The sequence below is a fragment of the Nicotiana tabacum genome, chromosome 1 (genome assembly GCF_000715075.1).
Source record: "Nicotiana tabacum cultivar K326 chromosome 1, ASM71507v2, whole genome shotgun sequence".
NCBI lineage: Eukaryota > Viridiplantae > Streptophyta > Magnoliopsida > Solanales > Solanaceae > Nicotiana > Nicotiana tabacum.
The window spans coordinates 126,708,523-126,736,083 of NC_134080.1; the positions used below are offsets into that span (position 1 = coordinate 126,708,523).

Below are 27,561 nucleotides of genomic sequence, written 5' to 3' on the forward strand. Positions count from 1 at the left end.
GGCCCCTCCCGGAGTCTGCACACCCCCAGTGAGCGCCGTCGACGATAAATAAATGGAGCGGGTTGCACGCCGCAGCGGGTACTATAGGGTACCGTTCTATGTGTTGATTTCTCTTATATGTCTGTCACTTAACTGCTTATTTGTTGTAGTATTTCTACATTTCGCTTCCATTGGTTTATTACTCTCATATTACTTGTTTTTAAACTGTCGCAGTGTAGATTACTTTGTGTTTTCCGTGATTTCTTATTCTCAATCATTGTTTATGCTTATTACTTACTGGGTCGGAGTACTCACATTACTCCCTGCACCTTGCGTGCAGATCCAGGTGCATCTGAGACTGAGCGAGGATTATTTCAGTTGAGCAGCGCATATCCGGGAGCATCGAGATAGCTGCATGGCGTCCGCAGCCCTGATCTTTCCCTTCTATCCTTGTTATTAATTAGTATTCCCTAGATGGACATGTATTAGGTTGTTAAACTTGTACTAGAGGCTCGAGACTTGTGACACCAGATCTGTATGGGCTATGTAGTGGTATTATCATCTGACTTTTCCGCATATTTAACTCGTTGTCTTAAACTCTTATTGGAGTAATTTAGCAATTTAACTGTGTTAACTGATAATGATTTTCATAAGAAAACAGAAAGGGTTGTTAGTTGGTCAGGCTTGCCTAGCAGTGTGTTGGGCGCCATCACGACCGGGGTTGGGGTCGTGACATTGAGGAAGGAGATGGGCCTTCTAATATTTCTTTATAAATAAAAGGCAAGTCTTCTACTAATATGGAGGCGTTGTGTAATAAAAGTAGAGATGAAATTATTGAGAAATATTATCATGTGTGAGTGACTTACTTATTATTTCATGGTGGATTATTAATATATAGTAATTTGTAGAATAGACTTCTAATTCATACTGAATGATGTATTTTGATTATTCAAATCATTATATAACAATAAGTAATTATACTAGATAATATTATATGCTTTGGTATAGCTATATATGTAAAATTGATTTAAATCTTTAATATATTTGGTTACTTTATGTTTTAAATTTTAATTAAATAAAATAAAAAATAATAAAAATCTCTTACAATAAATATTTAAGTTTATTATTCTCTTTAAAGGAATTATAAGACATTGGTACTAAATCTTTTTTGGTAATTTGACACTCAAAAGTACTTTTTTAGAAAGATTGGCCAAATATAATTTATTTGCCAAATATTGCAAAAAGTACTTCTTAAATGAATTGACCAAACATAAACTATTTTTTTCCTTCAAAATTACTTGGAAAAAAGTACTCCTGAAAAAAAGTACTTTTCAAAATAAACAGATTTTGACAGCTTGGCCAAACGGGTAAACAAAAGTCACGAGAAATCGAATTCCTGCATAAAATAAAATAAAAATACACTACTTGGCATAAAATTTTGCTCATGTTAAACTTGATCATCATCCAATAAAACAATAGTCTTGTTATTCTTGTAGAAAGTTAAATAGAACCTCAGTGCCCTTTGTACGTAAGTAATACGTATCAAAGGTTTAGTTAAAGAAATTACTTCCAACATAAAGAGGTTTAGTTTCCTATAAATTGAAATCAGAAAGCAACATCATGAAGCAAATGGAAAAAAAGCATCCAATACTAAAGAGAGATGCTTAGACCTACGAGCCTATATCAAATCCTAGTGATCCTATAGGAACCAATATGACATAATTTATGTATATTTCCTCTTCCTACTTCCTATTATTTGCAGCTAATACTTTGGAAGCAGCAAAACTTTGTTAATCAAACTTGTGAATGTTGTGTGCATTGTGTCAATAGACAAGTAATGTTAATAGATAGACCACGTCACTTTTCTTACGCGATACAGATGTAGATAAACAATTTTAATTTCTTTTTGGGTCAATGAAAGCCAACTTGATCATATTTCCATGTCCAAGGCAGGGTAAGGTTATCCAAATTCAACATATTATTTGATCTTAGCTTATTTTGAAGTTGAGTAAGCAGGAAGGACAAGTCCATACTACAATAATCTATCTTATTATTCACGATATATAAAATATTTATATGATTATGTTATTTATTTATAAGTACTTTTCTTTTCAGTAAGCCATTAAAGAAATTTGCCAAAATCCAAGGGGGATTTAGCATAATCAGTCCTAAATCCAAAAAAAGGGGCATTATAACACCAAACACAAGGCAACAAAGTGATCACATTTGAATTCGCGCTATTACAACAAAGGCTGCAATAGACCAAAAGAGCAACAAAATATGTATACAATACAGCAGCGTCCCGACCAAGCTTGAATTTGAATCCTCAAATACTGCCATAAATAACGCCATCTGCTCTTCTCTTCCCCTCACCCCACTCCACCCCACCCCTTACCCCACTACCTCACTCCACTAATCCACGAAATTTTTTGCAATTAATTGTGTATAAAATAATGAAAATCCAACTGTTATATTCAAATTACTAGATCTGAAACTTCAGATTTGGATCTACACTGAAAAAATGGGTACGAGTAGTAGTAAGAATACTGCAACTGATTCACCGCTGCCGCCGCCGTCATCGCCGGCGGCTTCATCTTCATCTTCGTCATTTCGGAGATCTCGATCCACTCGGAGTAAAGTTTTTCAGTCCTCCTGTCTCGGATCTCGCGATTCTGACAACGACACACAGGTCTTGCTTTTTGTGTTTTCTTTCTGTGAGTTTCTGCATGCATTGATGTTGTACATTGTGGCTAAATGGTTTTACATTCTGGCTGCTTTTTTACTGTAAAAAAGGGCAGCTGGGTGCACTAAGCTCCCGCCCATAGCGGTCGAGGGAAGAAACACACACGACTCGAACCGAACCCGTGACCTCCTGATCACCGATCACATGGCGGCAACTTTACCAGTTACGCCAAGGCTTCCCTTCATTTTTTTGATGTATGCTTTGTGCATATTATGATACAGAAATCGAGTATAAACTAGTTTAGTGCTAATGTACAACAGATTTGTAGTTTACTAGCATTCTGCATCTAACGGCATGCATAGAGGTTGTTCATTGTGCTTTCTTAGTTATACTTATGGCTCTAGAATTGTTAATGCTCCGAAAAAGAATTGCATTTATATTTTTACGCTGCACAGTTAAACATGGAATTTAGTATAAACTACTAAAATTTTCGTGTAAGTTTCTTTTTAGTGGTTTAGGTTATACAATAGTCTTATGTTAAACGGTTCTTGGCCTTGGTGAGCAGAGTTACCCGGTACTTGTGCTGGTGGTAGGTAGCAAGGTACCCGATGGAACAGTTGACTTGCGCTCAAGCTGGCCAGACACCACCGTCATAAAAATAGAAATCTTATGTCAAATGGTCCTGATTGATAAAAATAGTTAGGGAATGAGTGGAGGTAGGGGTGTGGGATGGGTGGGTGCAAATGATTGTTACATAGATGACGAGGAATGTGTGCATGCTGAATCATGCAGGATTTGATGTCTTTTAATATGAATACCTATGCAATATCTTTTTTTGATTCATAAACTTGTATTCAGGCTTCGGAACATCAAACCAAAAGAAACGGGGTTACTGGTCCTTGTTTGAGTGAGTCTAAATCAGGAGGAAGAAAGACCGAATGGTATGGAAAGGTTAAAGTTAAGAAGCATGATGAAACATGTGTAGACTCCAGTATTGAGCTTGACTGGGGTGAATCGAGCTTATCTGATACTGTGGCTAGGAGAGGTGACGCTTCTTCTCGAGCTTCCTCATCTAGATCATCGAATCTTTCTGGTCGTTTCCTCCCCCGCTTCAGTTTTCGTCCTGGAAACATGAGCTTCCGGCTGAGCAGAGCAAATAGTTTAGGGTCAGCAAGGTCCCTTTTTGCATCTTCACAGAGGTTTGCTATTTCAACCGATGAGGCTGAGCTTCCACGCTCAAGTTCGCCAGGTAGATTCACCGATAGAAATGAAAGGCCACAGAGTTGTGACTTCTTTCCTAGTTGTTTCAGCAATCAGTCTCCTAGCCGATGTTCTGAGGATGTTACTTCTAATCACTTGGCATTCACTCCTTCAACTGCTAACTTTCCTGATAATTTTATGGATGAGGCACATATGGCGTCCAGAAGAGGTTTGTCCGGTGACAGAAATGATACTAGAGTAGAGTGTAGTGTTAATTTATTTTCTCCAAGAAATCATAATTATACTGATGGTTTCGAGACAAGAGTTTCTGACAGAAGAAGTGCTGCTCGTGAGCCTACTGAAAGGAATATCAGTATTAGTAGAACCCTGAGTGTTGGTAGACTTCGTGATAGGGTTGTTCGAAGATCATCATTTCCTGATGTTTGTTCCTTTCAACGGGAAACGGAAACCAGACATGCTAGTGACAATAGTCTGAGACAGAATTTAGGTGGTGAATTAAGTTTGACAGCATCCGAAAGGAATGACTTAAATCTATCAAATACTTCTGGCCTTTCATCATCTGGTACCTCTACCTCCTTGTATGGGAGCCAATATTATGCAGTTGAGAGCCCAAGAGGAAGAGAAGCAAGATATAGTGATATGCTGGAGCATAGGTCAAATTGGCTAGAGCGGCGAAGAAGAATAAGATCTCAGGTATGTGAATATCTGCCTAACTTCATTGTGCTTACATTTGGTTTATATTGCATCCCCATATAAGTGAGAGGGTAAAAGTCTATTTTTCTTCATACATGAATGCAGCACTTCTAATCGTGTGTCTCGTGTTTGGTGTAACTCGTTGGCCACTTATGAAATGGCTACTTCCAAATAATGCTTAAAAATATGTAGCCTGGAAACAGAACTGTAATCTGAATGAGCTTGAACAGCATATTATATGTAGGGTTCCTCTAATCATGTATAGTTTTGAGCCAGGACAAGATCCTCTTGACACGAACATATTATTCACTTTTTAGGTCTATGCTCTTCAACGACTGGGAAGGCGCTTTGAGAACCACTCTGGCCATGAGAGGTCTTGTGTCTTATCTGGTCAGCATCGAACGGGTCACTGTACATGTCGTATTGGTACACGAAGAGCTAACTTAGATAGTGACAGTAGTGCCAGGGCAAGCATTTCAAGAATTGTTATGTTGGCAGAAGCTTTATTTGAGGTACTGTTACCAATCCATTTTACTTTACAGACACTTACCTTTTAATCATCAGTACGAGTTGAACTTGGGTACTCATTTTAGGTTCTGGATGAGATTCATCAGCAATCGGTTGTGCTATCATCGCAGCCTTTTGTATCCTCAATTGGGTCTGTTCCAGCACCCAATGAAGTTGTTGAGTCCCTACCTGTCAAATCATACAACAAATTCCATAGGAGTTCGAATGACGAAGTTGCACAGTGAGTATTACATTTTACTCTTTGCCTGTATCTGCTTGCACCAGTTACAGTTTTGTGCTTAGGTTTTTGAAACTCTAATTCTTTCGGAGAAAGTTATTCATATATTAATATAGCACTTCCTAGAAGTAAAAGATGCATTTCCAAAAGGTTATGCCAAAATTTAGTGGAGAAATAGCTAGAAGAGTCACGAAGATTGAAAGAAAAGCCACTGAAAAAGAGTAGAACTTCCTACCAGGATGAATAATCAGTAGTCCTTTGGAAAAGGAAAAATATGACCAATGAAAATAGGCTCACTGGTCTGGCAACTCTTGCTTAACCCTCTCTCTTTCCTTCTAAACTCTTGCTTAACCCTCTTTCTTTCCTTCTAAACTACATTCAGCAGACCCCGATATGAGATCTTCTCTTCCTCTGAACGGAGGTGAATCGATGTTTCTGAAGGTTTGCTATAGAACAATGATTGAAGAATGTTGAGGAATGTTCTGAAAAATAAGTTGAAGTATCTCTTTATTTTCTGATTTTTCAATATGTGGAAGTAGTTTTCAGCTCTCAGTGTAAAGCTTGAATTATGCGATGCATTTCGACAAACCACTAGCCAGGTCACTTGGCATTAGTTGTAGTGTCGGATTATTTAGAACCATTTAACAAGGAGATCTCTGGTTCAGCTGGGATTTCTGCCATTGTAATCTTTGTTTTCTTCGTTTTTTCTCTTCTGAATTGAGAGTTTGCTTTGTCTGAAACGCAAGCACGGACATATGCGTGAATAGTGTTCTGGCATGCTATTCCAAATTATATACTCCCTCCGTTTCAGAAAGAATGAACCTATTTCCTTTTTAGTCCCTTCCAAAAGAATGGCCCCTTTCTAAATTTGAAAATAATATAACTTTAAACTTCCCGTTTTACTCTTAATGAGATGATTTATAGCGACACAAATATCTATGGATTGTTTTAGATCACAAGTTTCAAAAGTCTTTTATTCTTTCTTAAACTCTGTACCTAGTCAAATAGGTTCATTCTTTTTTGAACCAAGGGCGCAAGTCATGTTATGGTATCTCTAACACTGGAACATGCGTCTTTGTATATTTGATGTTGCCAACACAGACCCCGAGCGAATGCAGTGATTCTTGACAAAAAGAAACAAGAAAAAATTTAAGATGCTGGGAAACCTCTTAACTCCAAAGCATTTGCAACGAAGCACAAACAATCTTGAGGGTCTTCTTTACTAATCTTTTGCTGTCACTTCTTCTTTCTTTAATTTTTCCTATTCTAAATAGAAGTCATAAAGAGTTCTAGGTGGACGTAGTGGTTTTCTTTCATGCTTGATTTGCTGTTATCACTCTTCATGCAGGTCTTATGTTAGCATAGGATTTATGTTTAGACCTTGAAATAATCTGTTTGGTTACTAACACCATGGTGTAAGTTAACCAATCATAACTTGTTATGTCTGGAAATAAATAAAGTATGATTGCATGCTTTATATTAAAGCTCCTTTACTGGTTCTGTGTATTATCGAAGTCAAAATTCAGAATACATAAATATTTCCTTTTCTTTTGTTCATTCTTAGTCAAAATTTAATTTGTTATGCGGTCTTTTTAACTTGAATATTGCGGCCGTCTTTCTTATGTGAACTATTTGGCTTACTTTGACAGATGTTACATTTGTCTGGTTGAGTACGAGGAGGGAGATATTTTACGAACACTGCCTTGCCATCATGAATTTCACAGGACTTGTGTTGACAAATGGCTCAAAGAAATTCACAGGTATATTTTTCTCTTTTGCTTTGTGCTGGTATATTTCGAAGTCAATTACAGAAGCTCCTCAACTATATGTATCTTCCAATTTTCCTCGAGATGAGAGTTATGGAACTTCAATTTAGCCTTAAAATATAGGTTAAAGTTGTTTCCTCGTATCATGAGACTCACTTAGAGATGAACAAGAATACTTGCATATGATCTAATGAGATGGAATCTCTTTAAGACTTATTTCTTGTTAGTACCCTTCTGCCTCAGTTTTTCCATTGCCTTTGCAACCATACTCATAAGCAGAAGCAGCATGGAAATTAGGGTTAGCATCCAAGGGTGTGTACTGGTGGTTCGATGAAGTGGTTACTTTGGAGAGAAAGGTTCATCCGAGATAAGCTGGCCCAAACACCACCAATTTTTGTTTATTTTATTAAAAACATCAGAATTTATTAGAGACATTCTTAAGGTTTCTCTTGAAACACTCACTCATTTAGGTTGATATTATGTTTCCAATCAAGATGTTCTTTAAAGAAGTTCGTTAAACCCAATAGCAACCTAAGAAGGGGTAGATATTGGTAATTGTACACACCCAGTAAAATCTCTAAGTAAGATATTCCCAATTAAAAGAAACTGTGTAAGACAGGATAAATGCAACCAAAACATATCCAAATTCTTAGACCTACACCAGAGTCCAATTTGAAGATAATGATAAAATATCTTCAATGTGTCAATGTTTCCACTTTAGTGATAGAATCTTCAAATCATGCAATATAACAATTTAGGACATATTGTAACAACAACAACGACAACAACATGCTCGGTGAATTCCCACAAGTGGGGTCTGGGGAGGGTGAGATGTATGTAACCTTACCTCTACCCCGGAAGGGCAGAGAGACTGTTTTCGATAGACCCTCGGCTATAGAAAGGATGAAAAGAAGTAATGGCAACAAGTAGTAAAAGCAACATATAAAACAAAATCAAAGCAAAGGCAGCAACTAAATGGTAGGTAATAATAGCAATCTAAGAGTAGAAAGATATCAAACTAGCACTAATGCTACAGAATAGAGGAAGACAAAGGGAAACGCTCGCCTACCTACTAACCTTCAACCCTATACTCTCCTATCAAGGGTCATGTCCTCAGTAAGTTCCAGGTGCGCCATATCCCGCTTAATTACCTCTCCCCAAGACTCCTTAGGCCTACCTCTACCCCTCCTTATACCCACCAAGGCTAATCTCTCACACCTCCTAATTGGGGTTTCTGTGCTTCTCCGCTTAACATGCCGGAACTATCTCAACCTCGCCTCCCGCATCTTATCTTCCGCAGGGGCCACTCCCACCTTATTCTGAATAACTTCATTCCTAATCTTATCTAACATGGTATGCCCGCACGTCTATCTCAACATCCTCATTTCAGCTACTTTCATCTTTTGGACATGAGAGTTCTTGACCGGACAATGTTCTGCCCCATACAACATAGTCAGTCTAATTACTGCTTTGTAGAACTTACCTTTAAGTTTCAGTGGCACATTCTCAGGACATATTGTAACGATCTGTCAAATATGTAGAGTATATACAGTGTTTCAAAACAAGGTAATTAACAAGAACTATAATATTAAGAGAATAGTAGTATTTAAGAAAATTAGAGAAAGTAAAATATATTCGCATAAGTGGATGTCCACTTTTATCCGCTAAACTAGTAGATTATTCCTTCATCCCATCATTGTCATTCGTGACACTCGACATTACTGGAAAGAGTTATTTATCATGAGTCCTTGATGCTGAAATTTACCTAGGAGCTAAAGATCCTTGTAGTACTATTATACAAGGTAACGAAGCAATCACGATAAAGTGAAGGCTAAGATTTTCCTTCATTACCTCTACCCCTCCTTTAACTGTGAAAAATTCATTTGAATAGTAGAATAATTTAAAGGAATGGTATGACCTTTGCCTTTCTAACTCCACAAGGTAAGGGTAAGGTCTGCGTACGCTCTACCCTCCCCAAACCCCACTTGTGGGATTTCACTGGGTATCTTGTTGTTGTTGGTATAACCATCTAAAAGTGATAGTATTACTAAAAGCTTGTCGTGAGTTCTATCATTTTCAAATTAGTTTTCAATTATAATTATGTGGAGATAACATCACAGATGATGTCTCGTTGGAGAAAACCTTTTATATTGTTCATGCTTCAAATGCACTGCTATATATCTATGTCGTAAAAAGGGTTTTAAGAAATACTATAAGTTAATCACATGCCTACTTGTAGCTGTGAAGAATAATACTCAGTAATGAAAAATCATTAAACTCGTTCCGCTGGATCTGCTCCATCCTTTGAAGTGAATGTAGAGAAGAGACAAGATAATTATTGTGGTTGTGGCTATAGACGTGGATGTGGATCTGCTTTGAGGATCAGAACTAAAAAGTTGATCAAGTATTGCTACATTTACTTCTGGGAATGAAGCTAATTCAGTGGGACAACCTTCATGATATTCATCAATAGAGTATTATTCTACTTAGGCACAAGTAGGCATGTGATTAACTCAAAGTGTTCCTTAAAATCATTTTGACAATTTCGATATTGTAACATTGCATTAGAAGCATGAAAAATAGAAAGTTCTTCCAAAAAGTCCTTATTTATGATATTATCTCCACATAATTTTAATTGAAAAATTATTTTGGAAACAATAGAATTATACTTACGGTTGTAAATTCCTGCCGCAAAGTGCATCTACCCATAACGAGCTTTTAGTAATACTATCGATTTCGAGTGATTATTATCGTTTCTTCAAATTATTCTATAATTCAAGTGGATCTATCATGGTTAAAAAAAAGTGGACATCCACTTGTGTGTATGTGTTTACACACCAGAGAACTAGTAATCTTTATTATTCAGTTTTATCCCTTCATGAAGATGAAGATGGTAGAAAATCACAACACTCATTTTATGTTGATTTGATACTTCATTATTTTAAAACCTTAAATGGGGCATAATTGTCATTTTCATAATAAGTTTTCAATTATAATAATTGTGAAGATGATATCACAGATGATGTCTCGGTGGAGAAAACCTTTTCTATTTTTCATCATTTGTGGTATCATCGTCATATAATTTAAACTGAAAGCTTATTTTGGTAACATTATTATTATACTTACTTTACCCTTCATGGATATGATGACGAGGAAAATCACAACCTACACTTTTCCTAGGTAGATACTTCATTACTTTGGATAATAGTATTCCAAAGACCTTGAGCATCAAGATGAATTTCAACGTCAAGGATTTATGGTAAATAATTTTTATAGTAATATCGAGTAGGATCCATGGTAAATAATTCTTTCGAGTAATGTCGAGTGCCACAAATGACAATGAAGGAATAAATCCGCTAGTTTAGTGGATAAAATTGACATAAACTGATGTGGATATATTTACAACAAAAGAACCATTGTCTCCAATAAAAAAAAAAAAGTGGACCCTTATGTATATGTATTTACAGCACAGAGAACTACTAATCTTTATTATTCAGGCGATTGAAATGAATGAACAACTTGTGTAAGAGGTATTGAAGTCCTGATAAAACATAATCTTCAGTATTCAAGCGATTGAATCATTGAACAACTGGTTTAAGATTGTAGAAGTGACAATCAGATGTTAAGAGCGAATAAAAGCTTTTTAAAGGGACCTTCTCTTACATTAGTTGACCCTGAAGTCTTCTTTGCTTTTTGGAGATTTAAAATGTCCCTCTTATAAGTCTTTCAGACATCGATAAAAGGGTTAATAAGCTAAGCAATGTCTAGAGGGAATAATGACATTTTTCGTCATCTAGTGAGATCTGGTTTTGGTATGAGGACTGTATCAATCAGGATTAAATAAATGACATCCATCTTGGTCACTACTCGAAGAAAACTAAAAAAGAACAAATTGAAGAATCAATGGTACTGTTATGAAAAGTGAGTAAGCGTGTCTATGAGGGAATAGATGAGGTGGGGCATAAGTGGTTACAGAATTGGTGAAAAGAATTAGATTAGGATAATATTACTCAGCCAAAGAAAATTAGATTAGGACAGGGTGTAGTTCCTGAAGTCCCTCCAGAGTGTCATTGTACCCTGTTATGCGTGGTAACTAGATTTTGATTAAGAGCTCAAAGAAATAAGATTGATTATAATTTTGTTTTGCGATAATTATCCTTTTCTTTGACGAAAAATATCTTCCACTAAATGAAAACTAAAGTTAGAACTTTCGTTAGTACTTCTAGAGTTCAATTATGTTGCATAACCGTAGTTCATTTTGATGTAGAGTGTGCCCATTATGTCGAGGTGATATCTGCCAATCCGACTCATTCCAAGGAAACGTTTGATATTGCTTGCCTGGATATCGTCTCTTGTATTACTGATCTCCTTGATAGTGTTGCAAGAAGAAGAGTTGGCGCGAGGAGTACCTTCACATATCTCTGACTTTCTCCGATACACTTCAGTATGGTTTGAGAGTGTGTCCTGTTTCAATGCAGTTGTCCATCTCTTATTGTTGTAAAATATTCATTTGCGATAGAAACTTATACTTTCTCAGCAAAGATGGATCAACTACTGTATGATCTGAGGAGAGATTTCAAATGGGTGCTTTGAAGAAACAAGCTGCAGATCGATTTACCGCTGTGAGAAGACTTGTATTTTTCAATCAATATGATGGTGGTTTCTATGAGAAACCAAATCCATGATATTCGCCAGAAGTATCTTTTTGATTATTAGTCTGTCTTTCTTTTCATTGATAAATAGATAATGGAAGCCACGAAGGTCAATTGCTCCATTAAGAACAGTCATTTAAAAAAAAACAATTATTCAATTGAATAGGAGGAAAAAGTGGGAAGGGAGACGATGAGAGTTGAACCCAAATCTATTGTGAAAGATTTTCACCCATATTACTATACTATAAGTCTTGTTATTATAGATAGTTTTAGTTACCAGTAAGGAAGAAGGACGAAGTAGAGATTGTTATTTTGAAATAAGAATTTAAAGTTTGAATATTGAGTGAGATTGAGAATTATTCTATTGAAATGAGAAACCGTGATAAGATTAAGAAAAGGAAAAGAAAAAAAATACTGTGACGAATAGCATTTTTGTGACAAACCCCCGGTCCAGCTCCAGCACATGACAATCATATTAATTAAGAAGTATCTCTTGGGGGATGTCTACTCTCTGTTGAAAGTCTACAATTAACAAGACCTAATTAATGTTAGAAATTAAGTATAAAAGACAGAGGAGTAAAATTTATTTAGGGACCAAGGGAGTTCTTAAATATTGCAGAATCTGTCAAATTTCGTTGTTGCCTATGAGTATTATTGGCCTTGAACTAGAAAGTGTGAGGGTGTATAACTCTCTAAAGAAAGTGATTTGCAACCAAGTCTTGACATCTACCTTTCTCTCTTCCTATCTCCCAACTTTTCCTATCATAATGTAGTGATTTCGATGATAAAACAATTATACATTAATCGGAAAAGGGTCAAAACTGCCCCTAGACTATTGGAGTTGGTACAATAATGCCCTCCATCCACCTATTTTAAAAAAATTGCCCTCACCGTTATCTTTTCGGCTCAAGAACGCCCTTACGACTAACAACCATGTTAGATAAAAAAAATTTAATTAATTTTCACGTGTCATAACGGAAAAAAGGTCAAAACTGTCCTTAGACTATTGGAGTTCGTACAATAATACCCCCCATCTCAAAAAATCTCTCCCCCCCCCCCCTCTCTTGCGTGTGTGCGTTTATATTCTTCTTGTTCTTCTCATCCTTTTTTTGACCTTGCACTCTATTTGAATAATCACTACAAACAGCATTAAAATTTTATTTTCAGACAACCAAAATTTCGAGTCACCAATAGTTTACGTCATACAAATTTCACCGGAATATATGAACACTAACAGAGTGTCAATGGTAATGATCATTGAGAATTTGCAATATTTTTTGTTGTATATTTCCGGACAACTCCACATCCAATTTTGATCATGGGCTCTTACTACACTTTATTGGTTCATACAATAAGCTCAATCAAGTATTTATTACAGTCACATTCACCAATAAGTCGTATTCTCTCATATTCTCAGGCATATGATCTCAAATATTTCTCTTGATTTAACCGTCTCTTTAAAATTAGCTTTGTTGATATAACCTGAAGAGCATCCTCGTACAATAGCTTAATATATGGACATGATCGGATGTTCAGACTATGATGAGCCAATGAAGAAGAAAAAGGTTGAGGTCCGAGCAGAGATCAAATAAAACATTGGTATAATCAAAATTGGATGCGGAGTTGTCAGGAAATATACAACAAAAAATATTGCAAATGATCAATACCATTGACACTCTGTTAGTGTTCATATATTCAGGTGAAAGTTGTATGACGTAAAGTATTGGTGATTAATAATTCCGGTTGTCTGAAAATAAAACTTTAATGATGTTTGTAGTGATTATTCAAATAGAGTGCAAGGTCAAAAAAAGGATGAGAAGAACAAGAAGAATATGAACGCACACACGCTAGAGGGGGGAGGGTGGAGGGGGTGGGGGAGAGATTTTTTGAGATGAGGGGTATTATTGTACCAACTCCAATAGTCTAGGGGCAGTTTTGACCTTTTTTTCGTTATGACACGTGGAAATTAATTAAATTTTTTTTATCTAACATGGCCGTTAGTCATAAGGGCATTCTTGAGCCGAAAAGATAACGGTGAGGGCAATATTTTCAAAATAGGTGGACGGGGGGCATTATTGTACCAACTCCAATAGTCTAGGAGCAGTTTTGACCCTTTTCCGTACATTAATTAAAGATAACTTTTAAACCTTACTCTAGGAAACCCAAATAAACTGGGAAAAGAACTTCAGTTTTCAAAGAGCAAAGGTAATCCTGCATATTTTGGTAAGTTGTTGTACAGTATGTTTATATTTAGGTAAGTTGTTGTATAGTATGTTTATCTTTTGGTAAGTTGTTGTATAGTATGTTAGTAATATTTTGGTAAGTTGTTTTATAGTATGTTTGTCTATTGAAATTGTTTGTAATCCCATATAGTTATAAAACATCTTGCCCTTTATATAATAGTGTAATACATGTGGAACTCATCAAGCAAGCATTTCATTAAAATCTTATCTAGCTATACAGTGAGGGAAGATGGAAATGAAAGTTGAAATTACTCACAAAGGTACAATCAGACCATCTACTCCAACACCTCTAAGCCAAATAGATTACAAGCTTTCCCTTATAGATCAATTAACCCCAGGTCCTTATGTTCCTATTGTCCTCTTCTATGACTCAACCACCAAATTCTCCCATGATCACCTCAAAAAGTCCCTCTCAAAAACCTTGAATTATATGTACCCTCTAGCTGGAAGAATAAAGGATGATTTCACAATCGAATGCAACGATAAAGGAGTGGTTTTTCTTGAAGCAAATGTAAGCAACATTACCTTGTCCAACATTGTCAATGACCCAAAAATTGGAACTCTGTCTCAACTGCTTCCATGCCATCCTCATACAAGATCTAAAGAACCAAGTGATCAAGTTTTGCTAGCAATTCAAGTGACAAAGTTCCTTGTGGAGGAATTTCCATTGGTGTTTGTGTTTGGCATCTAATTGCTGATGCATCTACACTTGTCACTCTTGTCAAAACTTGGGCAAAAATGAATCAACAAAATGGTCAAGAGAGTAATGCCATTGGCAATGGCTACATCGTCGATGTTACTGGGATCTTTCCTCCAAGAGATCTTAGTAATAATCCCTTGTTAACCATGGTTCCAATCCCAGAAGAGTTGCCTTTCAAAGTATCAATGAAGAGATTCATATTTGATAACTCAAAGCTAGCTGCATTAATACAGAGTTGCGAACGTTGTCCGACTTGTTTTGAGGCTTTGTCAGCTTTCCTATGGTCGGCAATTATATCAACATGGAAAGACAAAAAAAGTGAAATCAAAGTTTGCATACTAATGACATCAATCAATCTAAGGAAGAGAATGATACCTAATTTACCAACAAACAGCATGGGGAATCTTATTTATCCAACAATGGCCAAATGGGAAGTTGAAGAAGGAGTCATTGATTACAAAAGTTGGTGGAAAGAGTTCAAGAGTCAATAAGGATGGTGGAAGATAGTTATATAAGAAAGATCCATGAGAAAAATGGATACATAGATTACATGAACTCAATACTTGAGTTGTGTATAACTAGAGGAAATGAAGTAGGAATTGCTGGTTGTATTAGTTGGTGTAAGCTTCCATTTCATGAAGCTGATTTTGGATGGGGTAAACCTATTTGGATAACTAATCCTATAAAGTTTCCATGTGGTTTCAATCTTTTAGATAGTGCTGATGGCAAGGGAATTGAAGTATGGATGGGGTTGCCAGAAGAGGAGATGCTGTTGCTGGAGAAGAATAAAGATTCTTATCATATGTTTCTTTAAGTCAAGATGTTTGAATTCATATTAGAATTTGCTTAAGGTTTGGATGGTCGTATTAGATTTAAGACAACTGTCCAGAAAAGAAGAACTAATAAATTTATTTGCTTTTTATTTTGGAATATTTGCTCTCTATGATTTTTATTTGTTTGGAATCAATCCCTAAACACTTTAATAACAATTTATGTCAATCATTTGGCTATTTTAGTACTACTCAATATTTAATTTACAGATAAAAATAAAATTTTAAAAGTTATTAAAATAAAAAAGTGAAAACTGAGGTGAATATATTTGTTGTAAAGGAACAACAAATAAAAGCAGACAAGACCTAGCTATACTACTCCCTCCTGGACGATTGTTTATGTCTTCGATTTGCTTTAAACATGATTATCAAGGAAAACGTTGAGAAGAGTGCAATTTATTTGGAAGGAAGTTGGTCCCAAAGTTGAGATAGAGTTGAAATTTTAAACCAAGTAACATTTCAAATATTAAGAATAATACTAGAAAGAAACCGTCTACGTCTAGTAAAGTTTCGGCCCCTATGGTAATACTGTAGTAATATTTTTAGGGTCATTTATCTCTCCAAATAAGACGATCATTGTTTAGAATCAAACATGTCAAAATCTAGAGATATTATTCAGTTCGAACAATCGATGTAAAAGAATTAAACCTTTTAGTTCCCAAGACCCTTTCAAACATGTCAAAGTTTAATTGCAAGCAAGGAGATCCACAACATCTAAATCTGTCATCCCACCAATGTTTTAAAGGCAAAGTTTGTCTTTTCAGACAAAGCAACCTCTAGACAACGTCAGAGGTTAATATACTTGGAAGTCCAAAACATTCCCAGCAATAACACCGAATGCAGAAAACAAAGCTCTTTAGTAATACCTCAAAGGCCAGTTTTCTTTTCTCTCTAACTGTGTCATCAAATTACTAATGCGAGAATTTCTGATTCTTGACTGTAAATATTCAAAGGCACCCTACACAACTGCTTTCAAATTAAATTTTATTTGAAAGCTCCTCTTAATCAGAAGGTTTGCCACAAAATCTGGCTCTCTGAAACCTCACCCTAACATTTCGTAATTCACCCAAAGTTTTGAAAGAAAACTGTAGAATCACATTCAAGGCACCCAAGCACAAAAACTTCAAAACTAAATAGGGCTAATAAATTCAACATAGATGAGCTCCCTGGGGAGAAACCAAAAATATTGTTGTATATTCTAACAATTCTAAGCAGTCTCAAATGAAGGCAGAAAATCTGACGCTGTTTTTTACTCCAATACACGGAAATGGTCTAAAAAGATGAGATGAAATAACTCCTAACAAAGCAAAATTGCCAAGTGCCTTAGTTCATCCTCCTAATAAGTTCATTGATATAGTTCTCGCGATTACCAGCATCACCTCCTTCAACATAGTGATTCCTTTTCTTCTTGAGTCCACCCAAAGGTGCCTTAAGCTGGAATGGCCATAGGAAGTTGTTGGCCTCCTTGAAATGGGGTCCTACGGTCAAGATCTCATGGACTAGGTCTTCCATGCAGATAATTCCATGTTTACCCAACACCTGTCCTCAGGTATACAAGCACAAATAGATGTTACCAAAACACGAAAAGACGTCCAATTATAAAAACGTGAAGCGCTTTCAGAAACTGACCTGCTCAATGACAGAGTTGTCAGTTAAAGCAATTCTCTGCTTGTCAACTTTCCCGAAACCTCTCTTGTAGATCAATTCTCTAACACTTTTCAGGTTAGGATAACTGAAATAGGAAAAACAATGCACATAAATAACAGATACATCAGCCAAAAAGCTGCAGGAAGAGGCAAAGCTCTCAAGTTATAGCCTACCCATAGGTAACATAAGGTTCAACCCTGTGAAGCATGTTCACGGTAGCTTTGTTGACTTTCAAAAAGACACCGTTAAAGATCTGCCATCAACATGAGAATAGGAGAATTACAAAATTAGAATGATGGAAAAGTAACAATAAGAATGCTAATACATTAAACTCAAGATATCAAATAAAATCTAAATGGATCTGCCTCACCAAAATCAAGATAAAAAGAAAGTGCAAAGTCATTCTCAAGGACAATGAAAGTCATGAAGTGCAACAAAAAAAATCTGAATGAGTCACAAAATTGTTTGGATGAAGATCAAACAGTTCGAGCAACTACAGCAACAAAACCTATGTGTACTGTTCCAAGTGAAATCTTATTTGCGGTAACTTTCATGTTAAACAAAGATTCTGTTCTAGATTTTTGAAAAAGTTAAGTCATGACACAATAATAAAGAAGAGCATTTCTGCGGTATATTTCAAGTAAAAAAAGAGAAACTAACAAATGAAATCAAAGTAATATAGGTCAAAAGTTAATCTAGTTTTAACTTATTGCTCTTAAACTACCTAGAGTGTTCTAATAGTAACTCAATATCCTAGCACTTCTCTAGCAATACCATCAAACAAGTAGTTAGTTACCTGTCTCAACCGTAGAAGCTGCAAAATCTTTTTGGTCTGTGGGGCCATAGCGTTAATCCTATAAAAATTGAATATAATGAGTACCACTATGATACCAATGTTCTCAAAGAGCATCAGTAAGAGCTCTTACCCACGGATCCTAATGATGAACAACAGCTTTGCCTCAGGGTCAACATAGAAACCACCCTTCAATCTAGCCTCGCGCTTCAAACGAATCAACTCCTTATCCTATAAACAGCAATTTACAGCCAGTTACTAGGCTGGACACTGAAAACAAGAACATGGACCAAGGTTAATTGATCTAGAACAACCTGCTGCTCATACTCCTTAGCATACTGCTTAGCCCTGTTGTAGATCAATTTCCGGTTCTCGGCACTCTTCTTCTTTGCAGCTTCGAGCTCTTGCATTTTTGCAAGGGCCCATTCCTGACTCCTTTTTTGCTTCTTCAGCACTGACTCTGGAACTGGAACAGCTCCCTTAACTTCCTCGCCCATCTCTGTCATATAACAATGTCAAATGACATGATTCATCAAAGCACTGAAACTATGTTCATATCGAGAAGAATCATCAAATTGGATAACACCCAAGAACAACAACAACGCCTCAGTCCTAAACAAGTTAGGGTCAGCCTAACTGTCCATGTGGATAGCAACCCGCAAGCACAAAAAAAAAACTAGATAACCAAACGGATTAAATAGACTAGTATATATGCCCCCATGGCCGATCTTGCGACCACATATCATACATTTCGTTTGTTTTTAATTGCCCCTATATTTCACTGTTCCCTATCTCACCTAGCAATCCCAGTGCATTATAGGTTCTCTAAAAAAAATCTCTCTATCTTTTAAGAAACTAGTGCTCAGCTTAAACCCAACAAAAGAAACCAAATTCACACACCAATGATATTTTAATTATTAACACTGTAGTAGAACGAGTAAAGTAATTAAACATCACATAATTAGCACAAGTATATAACTTGCTTAAGCTGAATCATGAACACTTAATATTGAGATAAAACAATCATTCACCAGTAATTTGCCATCTTTTTCACAATTCGCACGAACAAAAGAGATCACACACACACGCACACAAAAAAAAAACATATAGATTTTCAACAAAAAATAAAACCACAGAAAAGCTAGCTATATAAATTGAAAGTAACACTTGAAAAAAAAAGAGGTAAAAGCAAGAGCAGGAAAAATGCAAATGAAATCTGAAAATGGTACATAGAAGCAATGTATTTCTGTACCTTGAAATTGTAGAAGTAAGAAGAGAGTAGGACTCTTTGATGAGGGAAACTGAGCTTTTTTGTGCTCACGGCGGGTGAAATGGCGACTCGGTGTGTGTTAGGGTTTTTGTAAAGTTTAGTGACCTATGCTGATGTGGATCTGGGCTGGTTAGCTGAAACGGCTACAGGCCTTGACGCTAGTTGACGTTTGAGCCCAAACTTTAAAAGCCCATTGAAAAAGGTATTAGAATTACAAAGTAAAAGGTTGAGTTAATAAGAAATTATTTTCCCAAGGAAAAAAGAGATATTTAACTTACATATTTCTCTTTTCTTTAAACGAGTGTCTTCTCAAAAATCTCTTTTTTGGGATGATACCTAGGAAAATTATGCAGTATAACCGCTCCCAAAAATAATAATGGATAAAATGTATATTTTTTGATATTAATATATAATAAACATATAATGTACATAGATTTTATTATTTATATAATAGATCTAATTATTTTGGCCGACCGGTCAAATGTGTAACTTGGACTAATTATTTTATATTTCAAGATTGAAGTAATTTTATTAATTGGGCACCATATAAAAACTTTTAAGTAATTAAACGTTATTCAACTAGACAAAATAATAAGCATTATCTTTTCTCACTGCAGTTTGCCACAGAGTTAACGTCGGTCGACATATTCAGTTTTAGCTTTATAGCTTTATATAATAAACTATTCCTTCAATAAATAAATCTATGTTAAAAATTATATAACATTTAAGATTTTAGTTAACATTTAAAATTTTGAATTCACCATAATTTTTATGGGATATGATTTAAGGATCAATGTTTGCACTAAACCTTTTTAGATATACGAGTCTAGTTTATCTACTGTGTAGATACTACTATTTAAAAAATCGTAATATACGATATTGACTAACTTTTACCCTTCATAAGTGTTGTCATGATGGATAAAATTATAATTACAACTAATAATATATTTTAATAGAAGTAATATTAGAATATTAAGTACTTATGTAAGGTAGAGCTTCTTTCTTTATTGATTTAGCTTTAGGATCGACAATCATCATTTTCATGATTTTACATTTTTTTTCTTAACATTTATTATAAATTCAAACACTATTTGTAAAATGAGTTATTTATGTGAATATTTTATATAAAAAAATGTATTCCTTGAGACGAGGTACACGCGCTATGTGCGTCGTAGTTTAAGACTAGTTTTTAGTTTTTAATTATTAACTAAGATGATGTGCAAAACATATGGTATTTAACTATGGTTAAGTGTTAATAGTTGAAAAATATTAGCAGAATACATTGGTAAGATTTTGTTGGTTAACACAAAAGCATAAGGTTAATTAGTATAATCTTCTTTTAGCTAATATTTTATCGAAATAATTAGCAAAGAAAGAATACGTATTTGTTCCTCTTGAATTACAAAGGAGTCCTCACAATAGCCGATCTGGTCCCAATGAGAATATATTTTTGCTTTATCCTTGCCAATTAATCATGTTTTTAATTCGCATTCCAGCATAAAGCACCGTTGTTACTAAGAGAGAGCAACCTCCTTTCCTTTTTCTCTTTTGCAATTCACATATTCTAACATTAAGTTATACCTGACATACTACCTTCACATAAACTCTTATAAATCATAGTTAATTAATACACATACTCACCTCACCTTTTATTTATGATTTAATTGTGATAAATTAATATGATTTTTTAGAAACATCCGAGTGTAAGTTTTCACCTTCAATTTCTATATTTGATTAGCACCTTAAATTTTATCAATTAATACATCAAAACCAAACCGTTAATATTCATGACTATTTATTTTTAAGTTGCTATTATAGAGTGAATTGTTTCTTTTCTTTTTCTCATACCTTTTATTATTAGCAACAATTAATTCCGCCACAATAATATAAGATTTTCAGTATACTTTTACGTTCGTGAACACTAAAAAATAATTATTTTTTTATTTTATTTTTTTACTCTAATTTTTTGATTGTCAGAACTTAAAGATAAAAAACTTCCATATATACAGTTGAATAATAATATATAAGATTAAATATTTATACAAAAAGAATATGATAAAGAATGTGAAACTATAATATATAATAATGTGAAACTAGGTAACTCTACACACCAAAGGACATACAGACTGACATGTTATCCGAACACGGAGTGAACCTAAGCTACATGCAAGCATGGAGAGCAAAGGAAAAGGCTTTACAGTTTTTGAGAGGGAATCCGGCTGACTCCTACAGCAAATTACTCAAATATTTTTATATTCTTAAGGAGACTTATCCTGGTTCGGTTGTTAAATTGAAAAAGACAACAGATGAATGTTTCTTATACGCATTTGTTGCTCTTTGTACATCAATAAGTGGTTGGCAACATTGTAGGCCAGTAGTAATGGTTGATGGGACATTCTTAAAGTCAGCTTACATGGGGATTATGCTGACAGCAAGCACCATGGATGCAGCAGGTAAAAAGTGTAAAAATTTTGTAAAAATTTTGTAGGCAGTCTATAAAATGTAGATATATTGTAGTAATTTGTAGTTATTTTGTAGCTATTACAGGTAATGTAGATAAAATGAATATATTATGAATATATATTGTAGTTGTTATGTATTTATATTTTTATATAAATTTTTAAAGCTGCCAATTAATATTTTATGAATTAATAATGTAGGAACAATATTGCCCTTGGTATATGTTGTGGTTGATTCTGAAAACGACGCATCTTGGAAGTGGTTCTTTGAGCAATTCAAGTAGGCATATGGTGAAAGACCTTCAATGCGTGTTGTTTCAGATAGGAATGAAAGTATAATGAAGGCAACATCAATTGTCTATCCGGGCATCCCACAATACTCTTGCATGTGACATATTTGGACAAATATAAGGTCAAAATTCAAGAAGGGTCATCTACAATTGCATGAATTGTACTTTGCTACAGCACGGTCATACACTCTGGATGAATTTAATGAAAGGATGTTGAAGATTGAAGAGGTAGACCCACGTGTGAAATCTTACCTATATGATATTGGTTATCATAGATGGTCAAGAGTACATGCAACAGTGAATAGAACGTGGACAATGACATTAAATATTGCAGAGTCATTGAACGCAGTAACAAAAGATGCAAAAGAGCTGTCGATATTTGACCTTTTAGAGTATATGCGGACACTGCTAGAACGTTGGACCAATGAAAAGTTATTGAAGGCGAAGGGTACTTTCACATTTCTTGGGGCCAAATTCAACAAAGAATTAGATGACAACAGAACATTATCTCAGAAGCTTAGGGCAAGATCTGTTTATTTGGTGCAGAAAAAATGAATCACTTAATATGCAGTATTTTCAGATTGTATATAAATTGTAGTCAAATTGTAGATAATTGTAGATTGTATATAAGGTGTAGAATATTTGTAAATGATTTGTATATAAGTTGTAGATAATAAATTTTTATGATTGAGATAATATTTTTTCTGTTTGTTCTGCAATTATAGGTGAGGGCTTCAACAGATCATATATATATTGTGTTAGATGGTGTGGAGCGGTACATTGTGTGTCTAGAAAACAAGAAATGTAGTTGTGGCCAATTCCAACTTGAAGAACTTCCATGTGCGCATGCTTTGGCAGCATTAAGGCACAGGAATGAAACATATGAAAACTATTGCTCTCCGTATTACACAAGGGAGAGCCTTCTGCGTACGTATGAAATGCCAGTAAATCCTCTTCCTGATGAAAGCAAATGAAATGTGCCACAACATATTTTGGATGAGGTAGTAAAACCACTGACGGGAGATAAAAGACAGCCAGGGAGACCTCAAAAGGAAAGATATAAAACCTATGATGAAATAAAGTCAAAGAAGTACAAGGTGTCATGTGGAAATTGTGGAGGTGAAGGGCATAACAAAAGATCTTGCAAGAATGCGCCCAAGAAAAAATGAATATCATGTAGTTAGAATAGTTATTCAAAATAACTGTTAGTGAGTTAAAGTTAGCAGATTTTTTGTGTAATAGTTTAAGTTTTTAAATATCATTATGAAGTAGACTAAAATTTGTTTATGTTTGTTTAATATGCTACATTTGTTTTTAAAGATCATGCATCTAAATTTGTCTTTGATAGAGTGTAATTAAATTTAAATAGTTATTATCTACAATACAACTGATATTAAAAAAAATAACTTTAATGTAAAGTGTTTCCAGATTGTAGGTAAAATATAAGTTAACTGTATTTAAATTGTAGTCTTAGTAATAATTTGTAGATGATTTGTAGATAAATTGTGGGTAATATATTTCTATGATTGGAGTAATTATTTATTCTGTTTGTTGTGTAATTTAACTTCATCTGACAGTTATATACAGGTATTACCTAGAACTTGAAGGTATTTCATAAAAATTATGAACATATACAACTACAAAATTATATACAATTACTACATTGAGTGTTGCCAAAATGTAGATATTGTGGAGATTATTTGTAGGCAAATTGTATTCTAAGATGAAAGATAAAATTACAAAACAAAAAGGTATGCTGCAATAAAAAAAATTGTTCATAAAGTAGTGTATTCTCCTTCAACTACAAATTGGCATCAACTAAACTAGGAAAACAGGACATTATTTCTTCTTTCTCTGGACTTTAGTCTTCTCATTCAATGCAAGAGCACCCTTCCTCCTTGATAGCCTGCCTGTAACCTCACCTTCACTGATTGACCCATCTTATTGCTTCTTTGTAGCATAGTCCCATAGGAGAGCTCCATAGAGTCTACGGTGTTGGTCGATATCCGAAAGGTTTTCTGAAGGGATTGACAAATCTCCAATGCAAACATACTCCGTAAAAGCAGCCACAAATACACCACAATCGCTGCATAGGACAAAAAATTTTAATTATTTAACAAATGATTATAAAAAAAATAATTAAACATCCAGAAAGAGAGAATGATTTTTTTACAGTGATCCTTTCTTTTGCTGTGGAATCTCTGCAACCATCCACTGTATGTTGAGAGGGTCTGTAACTGGTTTCTCAATGTATGCCTTTGTGGTTTTGAAGTCAATGTTTTTACGCTTCCCGTAGAAACCAGTGCAAGACAAATACAGAGGGATAATGATTGAAAACTTATCAACACATGATTCAACAACATTATGATGGTGTGAAGACACCATGGAATCATACACATAAAGTTGCATGTCCACTATGTCGAAAACGATCAACAACCAATGGAAATTCTCTACAATGTTCACGGGCATGATGACATAGTCAACTTCATCCCAGGCAACATTAGCAAGGAGTCTATACCTAAGAATATATTCTGCAACATCATCATCGGGTTTAATAACCGAATATTTTTTTTCTGGCGGAGAACTTATGAACTTGTCATAGATTTGTACAATCTTTGACTTGAACAAGCAATCAGTTGTTGTAAACCTAGTGTTGTTGGGGTTGGGGCCATATTTGCCTCTTTTTCTCAGGTAATACATAATAACATCAATGTGCTGTAAAATAAAATGAAATCTACTGTTAGCTACAATGTAACTATAATTATCAACAAAGCAGCTACACCTTAAAATACAAAGTTAGAATTCAAATAATCTAACAAAAGACCTCAATAATATCTACATGCAAACTAAAGTTAATATTATAAGTCTTCAACTGGATCTACAATTTTACTACAAATTAACTACAACCATAAAATATAGATATACCAATTCTGTCCAAATTAATAAATATACAATTTTTACATACAATTCATCATCAAATATGATACATAAGGTTCAACCTAAATACAATCACACTATAATAAATAAGAGCAGCATTTATAAGAAATGTCTACATTATATCTACAATTTATAATAAAGGGCATGGTCACATATATTTCATATCTACAATATAACTACAAAACAGAAGTGAAAATATATCTTGTGAATTTATTCTTTGATACTTACCGAGTCATTGAGGACTCCCCCCGGATGAGCAAGGGAATAAAACCAGTCCTTCTTATCCACCTTTTCAACTCCAAGGTCTAACCAAGGATTGATTTGGTTATCCTTTATGGAAAATAGAGCCTTCTTCCTGTAACAACAAATAAATGCCCAATCAAAAAAATTCACAGAATGAATTACATTTTTTAACTTTAAAATGCTGAAATGAAAGTGTCAAATTAAGCATTCATACCTCTTAGATACTTTGTCAGTACGATAGTATAACCACTTGTTGAACTTATCTAACATATCAGAATCTACATTTTCACCTATAAGAGTTGTGAATGGGTGTTTGAGGTAGAAAATTTAGGTCCAATAGAGCTGCTGCCTCCAGAATTATATAGCGGTATGAAAGGTGATCGTGCATGTTTCCCCGGTTGCCTGGTTCTCCCCGGATGAATAGGGGTTTCTTCATCTGGTATGAGCTCGCCATACTTAACCAATTGTGTTAAGTTGTCTGGCAACTCAAAGTCATCCAATGTCACACGCTTCTTATCAATGCCTGAACCTTTAGAAACAACTTCATCCACATGATGTACATCTTCACCTTCATTTAGCTGTTTCTCAATGACTTGTTCTGTCTGAGCTGCTACAGTCACTCCGTGAATTGGGAACTGTGCATTGATATCTTCAATATCTGTTACAAAAAACAATACTTACTTAACAGGGAATGTAAAATTGTATAAAGAACAATTATTTATTCTGAATGACAGTATGATATTATACCTGCTTGTTCTACCTCAGTTGCTTCTTTAAATTCTCCATATAAGTCAACATGTACTGGAACATGTTCTGGACAAACTGCAACTTCAATTTATAAAAATAAAATAGGTAAAAAATACTAGATAATGCTGCCTTGAAAGTTGCAAATACATGTAGGAAGTTGTAGATAAATTGTGAATAATAAAACTCAGTTCTATAAAGTTTTATAATAAGTGTATATATTTGTATGTATTTTGTAGATACCTGTTTTGCTTGTGCTTGCATGCATTTGATCACCAAGATTGAACGGAAATTGTTGGTGGTTCACTCCTTGTTTTTGGTCATTGTTTTTGGTTGAACTACCAGCAAACTAAAGATTTTATGTTAGTTTGATTATATTTTTTAAAATGTTATAATTTGTTTTGGCATATAAATATATATCAACTCTTATATTTGCCTCATCCACGTCATATCTCCTGTTTATCAAATTCAAAACCATCTTTATAGAATCATCTATAAACACTCGAAGGTCATGGAGTTCCTTAAATACATCCTTCCTAAAATCCTCTAACTTTCCATCAACCTAAAAGTTAAAAATATAGATAGTTGGTAATTTTATTCAAATAAATTACAATTTAGTGTAATTATGTACGAGGCAGTATTGTTTATACAATTGCCTCCAAATTGATACAGTTATACTACAATTTAACAACAATGTTATCTAATGTAGATAAATTGTAGCAAATATGTAAATATATTGTAGTTAATAATTTTACCTGTTTAATTCCCTTTTCTAGCTTCCTAAGCTTCATAGCCACAGATTCCTTGTCCTCTTGACAGTCTGTATGTTTGGGTTCCAATGTTGGAGAATCAGCATTTGGAACCTCTGATGATTGTGCACCTTGTTCATCTTCATACTCAATCTTGTTTGGCAGAGTAAGCACTCCAATCTCTTCTCCAGATTCAGTCATGTTTGTGAACTGAATCATGAAAAAAAACAGTTAGTTCCACTAAGACAAAAAAATGTAGTCTAAATGTAGATATTATGAAGGTAAATGTAGGAAGATACAAAAAAGAAAAAAAAAATATCTTAATCCATTCAGGCTTGATCATCTTCTCTTCAAAGGCAGTTAACCAAATCTGCCCCTTAGTAGCTGACCATCTTAATATGCGAAGTATTGAGTCAGAACACCTCGTAGCAAGCTCCATGCTGACGGTCGAGCAACACTCATAAAGCCACACTTGCAAGGCTAATGAGCATCCCCGTATGAGATAAGAATGTACACGGGGATTTAGACGATGCCTAACAGATTCCATAACCTGATTGAACGATTTAATACCCCATGGGTATGACTCAAAATTACCAGACTCTACCAAATAGAACCTAAAATGGTCTATAAAAGACACATGATCTTTGTCAGAAGGGCAAACAAAAAATTCCAAAAGATAAAGAATGCACAACTTGACTGCATCCTCATCGTTTACCCAAGATCTATTTGTTACTATGTTTTTCAAATACCACTTTTCTACTCTTTTTTTGTTAGGAAAATAGCTATTCATTAACTTGCTAATATAACTAGAAGTATATCCATAATCTGCAAACTTATTCACATAATTTAAACCGGTAATTAAACCAAACTCTCTCAAGGCAAAATTCAATTTTCCCCCTTCAAGTGGACTGAAAAAA

The 27,561-nt window shown here is 34.7% G+C and overlaps 4 protein-coding genes across 6 annotated transcripts; 3 read left to right on the forward strand and 1 right to left on the reverse strand.

Moving 5' to 3' along the window:
* The first annotated feature begins 2,194 nt into the window (after positions 1 to 2,194).
* LOC107789244 (uncharacterized) lies at positions 2,195 to 12,057 on the forward strand. Of its 3 annotated transcripts, none has more exons than XM_016611019.2 (6): positions 2,195 to 2,668; positions 3,521 to 4,576; positions 4,894 to 5,088; positions 5,191 to 5,324; positions 6,971 to 7,081; positions 11,355 to 12,057. In XM_016611019.2, exons 1-6 carry the CDS (start codon positions 2,501 to 2,503, stop codon positions 11,413 to 11,415), a joined length of 1,725 nt encoding a protein of 574 aa, XP_016466505.1. In that variant the 5' UTR covers positions 2,195 to 2,500; the 3' UTR covers positions 11,416 to 12,057. The 3 variants fall into 3 exon arrangements, with proteins under 3 accessions (XP_016466505.1, XP_016466504.1, XP_075109472.1); XM_016611018.2 differs by having other exon boundaries at positions 2,197 to 2,668; positions 5,170 to 5,324; XM_075253371.1 differs by lacking the exon at positions 2,195 to 2,668 and adding an exon at positions 2,757 to 2,884 and having other exon boundaries at positions 5,170 to 5,324.
* A 2,154-nt stretch (positions 12,058 to 14,211) lies between these two features.
* Positions 14,212 to 14,673, forward strand: LOC142163916 (limonoid 21-O-acetyltransferse-like). Its single transcript, XM_075221070.1, has one exon. It carries the CDS (start codon positions 14,212 to 14,214, stop codon positions 14,671 to 14,673), a length of 462 nt encoding a protein of 153 aa, XP_075077171.1.
* Positions 14,674 to 16,634: 1,961 nt separating this feature from the next.
* On the reverse strand, positions 16,635 to 19,342 carry LOC107789245 (large ribosomal subunit protein uL30y). Its single transcript, XM_016611020.2, has 7 exons — positions 19,205 to 19,342; positions 18,267 to 18,451; positions 18,086 to 18,183; positions 17,956 to 18,013; positions 17,333 to 17,412; positions 17,142 to 17,244; positions 16,635 to 17,051 (listed from the first exon to the last, which is right to left on the reverse strand). Exons 2-7 carry the CDS (start codon positions 18,447 to 18,449, stop codon positions 16,836 to 16,838), a joined length of 738 nt encoding a protein of 245 aa, XP_016466506.1. The 5' UTR covers positions 18,450 to 18,451; positions 19,205 to 19,342; the 3' UTR covers positions 16,635 to 16,835.
* Positions 19,343 to 21,386: 2,044 nt separating this feature from the next.
* LOC142163918 (uncharacterized) lies at positions 21,387 to 22,945 on the forward strand. Its single transcript, XM_075221072.1, has 3 exons — positions 21,387 to 21,675; positions 22,147 to 22,511; positions 22,697 to 22,945. The coding sequence occupies exons 1-3, from the start codon at positions 21,387 to 21,389 to the stop codon at positions 22,943 to 22,945; spliced, it is 903 nt and encodes a 300-aa protein (XP_075077173.1).
* Positions 22,946 to 27,561: the final 4,616 nt, after the last annotated feature.

Coding starts and splice junctions, on each gene's coding strand:
- LOC107789244 (XM_016611018.2), top strand. CDS start 2,501: ATGGGTACGAGTAGTAGTAAGAATACTGCAACTGATTCACCGCTGCCG. Junction 5,089..5,169: donor TGGCAGAAGCTTTATTTGAG/GTACTGTTACCA, acceptor TACTCATTTTAG/GTTCTGGATGAGATTCATCA. Junction 5,325..6,970: donor TCGAATGACGAAGTTGCACA/GTGAGTATTACA, acceptor TTACTTTGACAG/ATGTTACATTTGTCTGGTTG.
- LOC142163916 (XM_075221070.1), top strand. CDS start 14,212: ATGGAAATGAAAGTTGAAATTACTCACAAAGGTACAATCAGACCATCT.
- LOC107789245 (XM_016611020.2), bottom strand. CDS start 18,449: ATGGGCGAGGAAGTTAAGGGAGCTGTTCCAGTTCCAGAGTCAGTGCTG. Junction 18,184..18,266: donor CTAAGGAGTATGAGCAGCAG/GTTGTTCTAGAT, acceptor TGCTGTTTATAG/GATAAGGAGTTGATTCGTTT. Junction 18,014..18,085: donor TTCATCATTAGGATCCGTGG/GTAAGAGCTCTT, acceptor CAATTTTTATAG/GATTAACGCTATGGCCCCAC.
- LOC142163918 (XM_075221072.1), top strand. CDS start 21,387: ATGCAAGCATGGAGAGCAAAGGAAAAGGCTTTACAGTTTTTGAGAGGG. Junction 21,676..22,146: donor AAGCACCATGGATGCAGCAG/GTAAAAAGTGTA, acceptor ACTTTGCTACAG/CACGGTCATACACTCTGGAT. Junction 22,512..22,696: donor GGGCAAGATCTGTTTATTTG/GTGCAGAAAAAA, acceptor CTGCAATTATAG/GTGAGGGCTTCAACAGATCA.